Source organism: Xenopus laevis, chromosome 4L, assembly GCF_017654675.1.
Source record: "Xenopus laevis strain J_2021 chromosome 4L, Xenopus_laevis_v10.1, whole genome shotgun sequence".
Taxonomy (NCBI): domain Eukaryota; kingdom Metazoa; phylum Chordata; class Amphibia; order Anura; family Pipidae; genus Xenopus; species Xenopus laevis.
The window spans coordinates 122,311,999-122,324,691 of record NC_054377.1 but is presented as its reverse complement, the minus strand read 5'-3'; the positions used below and the strand labels follow the sequence as shown (position 1 = coordinate 122,324,691).

Here is a 12,693-nt window from a genome sequence, read left to right as displayed (position 1 = left end):
TGTGATGTAATTTATTATGTTAAGATTGTCACCTGGCTGAAAGTAGGTCACCAATTATGACATCATAATATCACCTCAAGCTGTAGATAAAATCTTTCAATCTGGTTATTCTGTGCTTGTCAGTTGAAAGTGCTAGATCAGCCTTTGCTGAAAGCTCAGAATAAAATCACAAGATCAAAACTCAATTCTTTTACTAACTGAATTTTAACAGACTAAAGGTAAGTGACTCTGACCTGTTATTTGTCCTTATTCATGGTCCTGCTGCTGTTTGTACTTTAGGTTTATATAAAGACTAAATAAGTAAAGACAATGGCTGTGTGCAATCTAATTAACTTTAATTTTCATGATATTGATCATTTTAAATGACTTTTCCGTTAGAGAATGTAGCTGTGAAAGTGTCTTTTCCCATTAGACTCTCTTGATTAATTACAATGATAGCTAAAGTATGTATCTAAAGATGTATGACAAACTATAGTATTTAGAACAGGGTTAGGAATATCTCAGGCTCTTACTGATTATGGATACCTTTATATGAACACTTACTTATGGGGATGCTCTCCTTTAAACTAACTAATAGTAGGTTGCATATAGGAGGCATTTGAGAGACTTTGCAGCAATTCAGAGCAATCTACAGAATAATGGGAAAAAATAATAATAGGCTATGGTAATATGCCATATATCTGCCTTTAATGTTTTGTATTTCCCATTATCTGCTAAGTAGGTAATATTAATATCTAAGCCATGGATTTATATTTTCCAGTATTTGCTGATATTAATGTTAGAACTGATATCATAGTGGATTACTAGCATGACATCATAATGAGAGGTTACCATAGTAACACCATTGTGATGTATTAGGTTAATGATTCTCACCTGGCTGAAAGTAGGTCACCAATTATGACATCATAATATGACCTCAAGCTTTAGATAAAACCTTTCAATCTGGTTATTCTGTGCTTGTCAGTTGAAAGTGCTAGATCAGCCTTTGCTGAAAGCTCAGAACAAAATCACAAGATCAAAACTCAATTCTTTTACTTACTGAATTTTAACAGACTAAAAGTAAGTGACTCTGACCTGTTATTTGTCCTTATTCATGGTCCTGCTGTTTATGTACTTTAGGTTTATATATACAAACTATGGCTGCGTGCAATCTAATTAACTTCCACTATTTTGGATTTGGCTGAACCCCCGAATCCTTCACAAAGGATTTGGCCGAATACCGAACCAAATCCTAATTTGCATATGCAAATTAGGGGTCGGAAGGGGGAAACTTTTTTTACTTCCTTGTTTTGTGACAAAAAGTCACGTGATTTCCATCTCTGACCCTAATTTGCATATGCAAATTAGGATTCAAATTAGGTTCGGCCGGGCAGAAGGATTCGGACGAATCCGAATCCTGCTGAAACAGGCTGAATCCCGAACCGAATCCTGGATTCGGTGCATCCCTAATTAAAATCCAATTTTTTTTCTGGTTGGGCTTTTTGTGACAAAACCTAAATTTTTTATTGGAAAAAACCCCCACATTTTTTAGATGTATTATTCCCTCAAGCTGCTAAAAAATTCTGCTATCTCAAACCTGTCTAATTCAATGGCAGATATCCCTTTCCCAATTTGAAGATATCATGGTTTGCGCTGGGTTTAGCCAGATAATCTGACTAATTCAGGGTTTTCGCGCAATATCCAAAAAAAAACCCTTTAGAGATAGTAGCTATGAATGTGTCTTTTCCCATGAGACTCTCTTGATTAATTGCAATGAAAGCTAAAGTATGTATCTAAAGATGTATGACCAACTATAGTATTTAGAACAGGGTTAGGAATATCTCAGGTTCTTACAGGTTATGGATACCAGGTTATATGAACACTTACTTATGTTTTTTTCATTTTCCTTCTTTCCTGCAGTAATCTAACATTAATTTGATGAAGATATTTAACATGCATTTCATTCAATGCATCATCATAGGACTCAGCCTATTATTATGTATCTATCCCGCATCTGGTAAGTAGAGAGATAACAACTGGCATTAATAGCAACTTGTCTAATCTGATCTAAGGGATATATTTTGGGTACAGTTTTTTTGACTAAAAATTAAAATTATTTTATTGGTTCCAAATACATATGGTATATAAAGGGCAGGTATAGTTAGCCAATGTAGAATAGCCCCAGGATTTGCACTTGGGCCACATATCCAGGCCCCCCCCCCCCACATGTGCCGACACCTTTCTACTTCAATCCTCCATGCACTTCATTCCTTCATGCACTTCATTCCTCCATGCACCAAGGGGTACAGTCCCGATATTTACACCACTTATTAACCCAATCCCTCACTAGGGGGCAAATTCCCTAACCGGCGAAAATTTGAAGCCATCGCAACGCTGGCGAATTTTTGCTAGTGTTACTTCTACAATCAAAGTGAAAATGGAGGGGGGAACCTGGTTACCCAAAAAAATTTTTATGGACCTTTGCAGTCTATCACTCAGAAAAAAGGAAAAGACGCCAGCGTTTTTGGGACTTTTTTTTGTTTTTTTTGCACTAAAAATTGAGGAAGTCCTATTCACTCAATTGCACTTCGCCTGGTCTGAGCTGGCGAAGGCAAGTCTGGCGAACGAGGTAACATTCAGTAAAATCTGGATCTTAGAGAATTTGCGGAGTCTGTTCACCAGAGCGAAAATTCGCCTAGCGTTAGAATTCGAAGCAACGCTAGCGTCTATCTCCTTCGCTAGCAAAGTAACGCCTGCGCCCCTTAGGGAATCGGTAAAGTTCTGAAATGACATCACGCTGGCAAATTTTTGCTAGCGTTAGTCACTTCGCCCTTTAGGGACTTGTGGGGCTTTTTAAATGTATGAATCATATAGACAAGCTGTGATAATAGTTAAGATAAGTTAATGCATCTGAAACATGGTTGTACTGGTGTGTGTATAAATGTGGCTGTTTTGCATGTAAATTGTTTGGTTTATAAAAATGTGATAATGAGTATGAATGTGGCTTTCTGCATGGCCTGTTTGAATGTGAGTATATTCATGGGGCAGATTTATTAAGCTTCGAGTTGTGTTTTCCACAAAGATTCGAGTTTTTGAGTCGTATTTTTTGGTCAAAACTCAAATTTTCGAGTTGAAAGTTTTTTCAAGATTTATTATATCTATATTTCTAGGAGGGTTTTGCCTGAAAACTCGAATAATTCGAGTGATTCCCAGCAGAAAACTTGATTAATTCAAGTTTTCGGTTTTGGAATTCGAACTTGCAGAATCGGGTTTTTCCCATTCGAGTTTTTTCTTAAATAAGATACCATTCGAGTTGTGAGTTCATTCAAGGTATAAAAAACTCTAAGGGGAAGATTTATCAAGGATCGAATTGAAAATTGAAAGTAAAAAAAATTGGAATTTCAAGCTATTTTTGTGTACTTTGACCAGGGAATAGTCCAAATTCAATTCGAATTTAAAAAATAATTCAAAAATTCGAATATCGAAATTAATCATATACGATCTCTTTAAAAATTCGACTTCAACCATTCGATATCTAAAACCTGCTGAATTGCTATTTTAGCCTATGGGGGACCTCCTAGAACCTATTTTGAGTCAATTGGTGGAGTCAAAGTTTTTTTTCTGAAAATACTTCAAATCCAATTCAATCAAATACCATGTTACTTTGATTCAAACGATAGATGTAACATCTATTCACCCTCAGAATTTTTTTTTAATACATTTCGTTTGCTCTTTTTTCAAATTTTGAAGTTATGGGAGTTCAAAAAAACTCCCATTACTTCGAAATTCAGCCCTTGATAAATCTGCCCCTAACACTCGACCTTTAATAAATAACCCCCCTAAGTATGCAGGAAAGTAAATTGTAAGGATTTTCACTTACGTATGTTTGTTTTGACAGCGGTGAATAAAACGATAATGGTGAATGAAAGTCACATTACAGAGAACTGGCAAGAAGAAACTTCAAATAATACAAAGAGCCATGAACTCTTCGCTGTATTAAATATTACAGCATTAATTATCTCAATATCTGCTTTTGTAATGGTTGCATTGCCAGGAGCAGTTGGATGGTAAGTCTTTTCTCTTACACTAACACATTATTCATCCACATATATATTATATATATTTATCTACAGCCAGCTAGAGGTGCAGAACTCTAATACTCCCACAATTTAAATTTTCTCTGCCTTGGAATGAGCTTGTGAGCAATGTAACTATAATTACTGGACTGAAAGTCATTTCTGTACATTTATAGACTAATAAATAGCTTATCAAATTGGCACACTAACTAAGATAACTAGATTCATTAGAACCTAATTTTTGCACTGCAATGTTCATGACTTTTTCAGTATATTAGCTGGGCTGATAGAATTGAGGGGATCACAGTGCAGTAAATTGTCTGAACTTGGTTATTTCAATGATCTGTTCCCTTCCCTTGTGCAGGTATCTTTATTACAAACTAAGGAAGAAGATGGCAATTCATGATGTAGAAAAAGCAATGGAGGATCCACAGCCTGTGAAATTTACTTCAAAAATAAGTTTGCGGTTATCTAAAAACTGCTTTTGTAACATGTTCAGGCTCCTCTGTAACAGAATAAAGAAGAGGAAGACTATCTGTGATGAAGAAAGTGCAATAGATAAATCACAGACTACGCCTAAACCATCCAAACCTGAAACTATTACAAGGTTTGAATCCCTAAATGAGTTATTTTTAGTTATTTTCTTTTTCTCTTAAAGTGGTTTTATTATTTTTATTTTGTGTTTAAATAAAAACTACAAGGGTGCAGCTTTTTGTCTACAAAAAATGTTTGCCTTTTGGAAGTGAATTTTTACTAAAATTTAGAAGCACATTACAGGACATTCTTACATCTATAATAGGCCAAAGCATTTGACTTTTTAATTTGTCTTTATTAATACTGCATTACAATATTCCTTTTTAACTGGCTTTACGTTAATTGCCAAGATCTAATACAATCATAAAGGCAACTGCCACTTGTATGCAAGGAACATTTTTTTCTATATAGGGTAGGGTGGTAGGGTTTTTTTTTAACTTTAGGGTTTAGTTCTCCTTTAAACAGTGGATCAGCTACCAACTACAGTATAACTAGTGAGTCAACGTGTATGAATTATGACTGGGTATGATGTTTTGCTCACCACACCAAATAAAAGGTAGTTACATATGTTTATTTCTTTCCTTTTCCAGGAATGAAGACAAAAAGCAGAAAAAGAAGAAGGATACTATGAATAAAACTGTAGGGGAGGCAATTGAAATGCCATCTGTACAACAAGAAACAAATGAGCAAGTACAAACACCTGCACTGCCTAAAGAGTAAGCTTAAGTCTAAATATTACTTTTTGTTTTATGGTGTAAGAATTGATTCTTAGGGGCTGATTTAATAATGTGTAAGACTTTGGCCTCAAGCAGTCGGCTACTGAAATCATGCAGGAGTTCTTAAAATCTCCTGTGGTTTCAGCATTCGAATGGCTCAACATTGTGATCATTTTTCCCCCCCAACAAAAAAGCTTGGAAGATTTTAGGCGCCAAATTTTCTATTTTTAATCAGATTTTTTGATATATTAGATACATTCGTGGATAGGTGTTAGGTCGACTTTGTTTTAGAAAAAAAAATGGGAAAAATGTGAATCTTAGTAAATACCTTCCTAGAGTTTTAAATACTGAACAAGAAATATGATCAATAAATTTAATTATTTTTATATTACCTACTTCTGTTATGATACCCCTCCCAAAGCTTTCCATTCGGGCTCATCCTGCAACTGTATTTTAAAGGAGAATTCAACCCTAAAGTTAAAAAACCTTACGCTACATAGACCCCCCCTCCCTCCAGCCTTCTTAGAAGTGTTACCCAGGCAAATGCCCCTAATGTTTTACTTACCCCTCAGTGCAGATTCAGGAATCAGAGTTCATGGGCACCATCTTCTTCTCTTCGGAAATCTTTAGAATGAGACCAGGATGTCGGTGCATGCGCAGTTGGAGCAATTTTGTTTTGCAACAACTGCGCATGTGCCAAAACTCATGAAAATTGCCAAAGTGATGGCCTCATTCCAAAGATTACCGAAGCAGCTGAAGATGGCTCCCGTGAATTCTGATGCCTGATTCTGCACCTAGGGGTAAGTAAAATGTAAGGGGCATTTGCCTTGGGTAACACTTCTAGAAAGGCTGGAGGGAGGGGGTCTATGTATGGTAAGGGGTATGGGTTTTTTTTAACTTTAGGGTTGAATTCTCCTTTAAAATACAATTGCAAGATAAGCCCAAATGGAAAGCTTAGGGAGGGGGTATCATAACCGAAGGGTAAAATGTTATTAAATTGTGACTTAAGAGTTCAAAAATAAAAATAGATGCTTTTTGTAAGTGAATTTTTACTCAAATTTAGAAGCACAGAACAGGAGATTCTTACATCTATAATAGGCCAAAGTTCTTGACTTTGTAATGTGCCTTTATTAATACTGCATTACAATATTAATTTTTAATTGGCTATACATAAATTGCCAAAATCAAATACAATCATAAAGGCAACTGCCACTTGTATGCAAGGAACATTTTTTCTATGTAGGGTGGGGAGGTAGGGTTTTTTAACTTTATGGTTTAGCTCTCCTTTAAATAGCGGATCATCTACCAACTAAAGTATAAAAAGTGGGTCAACGTGTATGAATTATGACTGGGTATGATATTTTGCTCTCCACACCAAATAAAAGGTAATTCCATATGTTTATTTCTTCTCTTTGTCTAGGAAAAAATACAAGAAGAAGAAGCAGAAAAAGAAGAAGGATACTATTAATAAATCTGTGGGGGAGCCAATTGAAATGCCATCTGTACAACAAGAAACAAATGAGCAAGTACAAACACCTGCACTGCCTAAAGAGTAAGCTTAAGTCTAAATATTACTTTTTGTTTTATGGTGTAAGAATTGATTCTTAGGGGCTGATTTTATAATGCGTAAGACTTTGGCCTCAAGCAGTCGGCTACTAAAATCATGCATGAGTTCTTAAATTCTCTTGTGGTTTCAGCATTCAAATGTCTCAACATTGTGATCATTTTTCCCCCAACAAAAAAGCTTGGAAGATTTTAGGTGCCAAATTTTCTATTTTTAATCAGATCTTTTGATATATTAGATACATTCGTGGATAGGTGTTAGGTTAGAAAAAAAAAACATAGGAAAAATGTGAATCTTAGTAAATACCTTCCTAGAGTTTTAAATACTGAACAAGAAATATGATCAATAAATTTAATTATTTTTATATTACCTACTTCTGTTATGATACCCCTACCAAAGCTTTCCATTCGGGCTCATCCTGCAACTGTATTTTAAAGGAGAATTCAACCCTAAAGTTAAAAAACCTTACGCTACATAGACCCCCCCCTCCCTCCAGCCTTCTTAGAAGTGTTACCCAGGCAAATGCCCCTAATGTTTTACTTACCCCTCAGTGCAGATTCAGGAATCAGAGTTCATGGGCACCATCTTCTTCTCTTCGGAAATCTTTAGAATGAGACCAGGATAGCGGTGCATGCGCAGTTGGAGCAATTTTGTTTTGCGACAACTGCGCATGTGCCAAAACTCATGAAAATTGCCAAAGTGACGGCCTCATTCCAAAGATTACCGAAGCAGCTGAAGATGGCTCCCGTGAACTCTGATGCCTGAATCTGCACCTAGGGGTAAGTAAAATGTAAGGGGCATTTGCCTTGGGTAACACTTCTAGGAAGGCTGGAGGGAGGCGGTCTATGTATGGTAAGGGGTAGGCGTTTTTTAACTTTAGGGTTGAATTCTCCTTTAAAATACAATTGCAGGATAAGCCCAAATGGAAAGCTTAGGGAGGGGGTATCATAACTGAAGGGTAAAATGTTATTAAATTGTGACTTAAGAGTTCAAAAATAAAAATAGACGCTTTTTGGAAGTGAATTTTTACTCAAATTTAGAAGCACAGAACAGGAGATTCTTACCTCTATAATAGGCCAAAGTTCTTGACTTTGTAATTTGCCTTTATTAATACTGCATTACAATATAAATTTTTAATTGGCTATACATAAATTGCCAAAATCTAATACAATCATAAAGGCAACTGCAACTTGTATGCAAGGAACATTTTTTCTATGTAGGGTGGGGGGTAGGGTTTTTTAACTTTATGGTTAAGCTCTCCTTTAAATAGCGGATCATCTACCAACTACAGTATATAAAGTGGGTCAACGTGTATGAATTATGACTGGGTATGATATTTTGCTCTCCACACCAAATAAAAGGTAATTCCATATGTTTATTTCTTCTCTTTGTCTAGGAAAAAATACAAGAAGAAGAAGCAGAAAAAGAAGAAAGATACTATTAATAAATCTGTGGGGGAGCCAATTGAAATGCCATCTGTAAAACAAGAAACAAATGAGCAAGTACAAACACCTGCACTGCCTAAAGAGTAAGCTTAAGTCTAAATATTACTTTTTGTTTTATGGTGTAAGAATTGATTCTTAGGGGCTGATTTAATAATGCGTAAGACTTTGGCCTCAAGCAATTCTCATGGGGTTTCTGAATTCGAATGGCTCAGCTTGGTGATCATTTTCCCCCCAACAAAAAAAAGCTTGGATGATTTTAGGTGCCAAATTTTCTATTTTTAATCAGATTGTTTGATATATATAGCCCATTTGTGGATAGGTGTTAGGTCAACTTTGTTTTTGAAAAAAAATGGGAAAAATTTGAGTCTTAGTAAATACCTCCCTAGAGTTTTAAATAATGAACAAGAAATATGATCAATAAGTGTATTTATTTTTATATTACCTACTTGTTATCTTAAACCTTTATGACAGAGTTGTCAGTCCTCTTGGATTTTACATCTTGCATTTTTGTTTAATGTAAATTATTTTTAGATGTGAATTTCTAAAACTAAATACAAAGGGCACATGGATTGTTAATAAACCTTATTCCAAAAAAAACCCCATCAGACTAACATAATATTTTAATTTCTTGTGTTTGTTTAGAAATGTTTGTATTGTAATACAACCAGAAGAGCAGTGTATGGTACCACTAGCAGATTTATCTAGAGAACAGGAACATGTGCCAACAGAAAACGATTTATCTATGATTCAGGAACATGTGGCACCAGACATTGTCTCTGTGTCGCCAATTATTCCAGAGTTTCAACAACCTTTTGTGGAAAGGCAGAAAGAAACTCCTGCTTCTATAACTAGATATAAGAGGTAAGATTTTTAAGCCTAAACCAATTCATTTGGTGAAAAATATGAATCTGCATTTTGTTAAAGCAATATTGATTCTTAACTTTATATTTCTTTTGATTGTCCAGGACAATAATTTTTACATGGATAGATGAGATCACAGATGATGAAGATGAAGCATCTACTCCTCAAGCTGAAAAATCCCAGGAAAAGACAGACATTGCCATGGATCTTAAATCTAACTAATCTAATCTTAAATGTGAGATTTATTATGGTTTACATTAAAACAATTAAAGCACACAAAAGTATGAACATTTAATTTAAAAATGTTAAAAAAAAAAATATATATATATATATATCTCTACACACACATACTTCTCATAACGGTCGGATAAATGGGCAATATAACTAGGGTGACACTGGTGATAAAACTTATAGAATGTTAGGATATGATATCATTATCATTAATAGCTTGTTTGGAAACAAAGCAACATATATATATTATATATATATTTTCTTAGATTGATAACATAGTGGTGTCCTTTAAGGTTACTACAGCAACTTTTAATGTACTGTTTTGTTTCAGGGCTAGTCAGCAGTTCAAACATAATCTAAGGCAGTGTAAAGCAACACATCTTGAAACAATGCCAGACGCACCTGCTAAAGATGTTTTGCCTATAACCAGTGAAAGCTCTCCTGAGCAGAGATCGTAATGCCAGGAAGAGTCGCCAGTGCTTCCTCAACCTAACTTGTAAGTTTACACTTTTAAACCTTTTGTATTTTAAGATGTTTCAACCTGTTCTGATAGGCCCTATTTCAATTACCTCCATTACTACACAATAACTTTTATACACCAGATAGTAATGTTTCTGAAGCAAACAAATCAGTTTTACCTATGCCAGCCACACGCAATTAATTTAAAACACTATTCCTTTAAGGATATCACCATTCAAATTTAAGTTTTTATTGTTGAGGCAAAAGTGTTAAGTTATTAATCTTAATATATTTTTTTTTTAAAGTCTATGGACACATGGAGGCCCGCAGGTCTACAGTTGGATAGCCATACCGTAGACGAACATCAAGGACCAAAGGAAAACGCGGAACCCTGGATATCGCAATGTGAATACTCTGCTGATTGACATTGTGCAATTGCAGAGTAATTACAATGCAATCTTTAATTTAAATTTCAATATTTTTTAGTTGTATTTTACAGTCAGGAAAAAACAAATACACAGGCAGTCATATGCAATCAGAGGGAACAGTACAATGATGTGAAAGTTACATATGCAAAAACAGGTTCAAGTTCAAGTGATCGTGAACATTCAGCAAGTATAGTCAAATATGGGAAAAGCATAAATTATAGACATTCTTTACTGTAATCTTGTTTACCCCAAGCGATGACTAATCCTGTGTAGTGTATACCTTATGTTGAAACAAATGAAACATTATAATCCAAAAATACAAAGACAACCCAGACTCTAGCCCCAGCAGATCACGTACTTGAGTGAGAAAGATCCCATATTGCAATCTTTAATTTATATATAAATGAATAAAATAAAACTGTTGAAGAAAGATACTTTTGTTTGTCATGTATTTTTGAAATAACTAAAATAGTATTGGTAAATGTTATAATAGTAATAGGATTACCAAGCTTAATAGGTACATAAACCTAACCTATGATGCATGGGCTGTTGTATTTATATGAAAGGATTATCATATCTTTAAACCCTCCTCTCAACCTGACCTGTATCTGTATTTATTGAGTAGAGCATGGTGGGGAAAAATGTGCCCAATGCTGAAGTTTCCCAGTTGAGGCAACTACGGGCTTCTCCGGAAAATGAAGCGCTCTGAGTGCCTGCCCCCAGGCGATTTTTATTTTAGATGACGGAAGGCAGATTGGGGAGATTAGTTGCCACGAAGAAGAGTAGATTTGTCGCCTGGCAACTAATCTCCCCGAATCTGCCCCTGTGGCCAGACCCTAAGGGTGCAAACCCCCAAAGGATGTATTAGATCTAAATGTCAATCAAAATCTGACTCCACCTACTGCATGAAGACAGAATGGAGAGAGACAGGTTGCTCAGAGTGGGAGAGTAAAAAGTAACTTGATTATTTCATAAATGGTAAATAATTTTTAATTGATTATATTTAGAAAGTTTATTATTTCAGCAAGGTGAAGCAGATATTAATAGATTATAGACTGCGTAGGGTCTAGCAGATTATGGGTGCGGAGAAAATTAGCAATGTAAGAAAAGACACAATGTTCTAGGAGTTTAGAGGCTAGGGACAAAAAAACTGACACAGCGGTAGTTAGATGGATTTGGTCCATTGTAGCCTTTATAACTGGTTTTGACACTGCCCGGTTTAAATAAATCTAGGGACAAACTGAATATAAAACAGCTGAAATAAGGGCACGGGCACACTGTTTAAGTAATGGCAAGGGCATAGGATCAAGTGAGCAGGTTGTAAGTTGAGAGTTGTACCACACCTGCAGCAGCAATTCCCGCATTCTTGGCACACACACTCCTGCTTTTTTTGTGAGATGAGTGGGCTACATCAAGTACATTAAAGGACATTATAGACAAATCGTAGGGGACCTTTTTACCCATGAAGTAGATCACCGTACCAGTAGCCACCACTTTAGACTAGAAGAAAAGAAATTTCATTTGAAGCAACGTAGGGGGTTCTTCACAGTGAGGACAGTGAGGTTTTGGAATGTACTGCCGGGTGATGTTGTGATGGCTGATTCTGTTAATGCCTTTAAGAGGGTCTTGGATGATTTCTTGGACAGACAAAATATCAAAGGCTATTGTGATACTAAACTCTATAGTTAGTATACATATGGGTATATATAATTGATGTGAAAGTAGGGAGGAGTGTGTGTATGGATGCTGGGTTTTCATTTGGAGGGGTTAAACTTGATAGACTTTGTCTTTTTTCAACCCGATTTAACTATGTAACTATGTAACATGGTCGGCTGGGTCACCTAGGGTGCCTGGCCGACTTAACCGACAATGGAAGGAAGTGACTGTCTTAATGTGTGACTGTACATATCCACTGTTGGAGATTGAGGGAGGACGTTAAACAGAGAAATTGAAATGGCTAGGACTGAGACTGGTCATCAATGTGGCAATTAGAATCACCCATGATAAATTCAGGGCTGTCAGAACAACCAGGATTCAAAGTCAGAGAGTTTTGGGAATGTAGCAGAATGAATTCTGCAAGTAACAGTCACAGAGCAGGTTTGAAGGAAAGCTTTGCAAGAGTGAAATTTAAATGAGACTATAAGGTAAAACCAAAGACCAAATACATTTATTCACCGATGCAAATGTGGCTGGTGTCACGATTAGCAAAACCAAACCCCAGGGACTGACTGTCTATAACAGCCACCTTTGGCTTTGGGCCTGGCCCTAAGCTACTTGGGTGCCACCAGGATTACATGCACGTACAAAAACTGTTAAAAATCTTTATAAACTTATATCATATACTAGAAAGGCCATCTGAGGCTTCTGATGTCTTTCTTGAGCAGAGATCAACATCAGAGA

The 12,693-nt window shown here is 35.8% G+C and overlaps 1 protein-coding gene across 1 annotated transcript; it reads left to right on the top strand.

Moving 5' to 3' along the window:
* The first annotated feature begins 1,651 nt into the window (after nt 1-1,651).
* Nucleotides 1,652-8,534, top strand: LOC121403108. Its single transcript, XM_041590745.1, has 6 exons — nt 1,652-1,996; nt 3,878-4,046; nt 4,420-4,662; nt 5,180-5,305; nt 6,726-6,857; nt 8,266-8,534. The coding sequence occupies exons 1-6, from the start codon at nt 1,918-1,920 to the stop codon at nt 8,399-8,401; spliced, it is 885 nt and encodes a 294-aa protein (XP_041446679.1). The 5' UTR covers nt 1,652-1,917; the 3' UTR covers nt 8,402-8,534.
* Nucleotides 8,535-12,693: the final 4,159 nt, after the last annotated feature.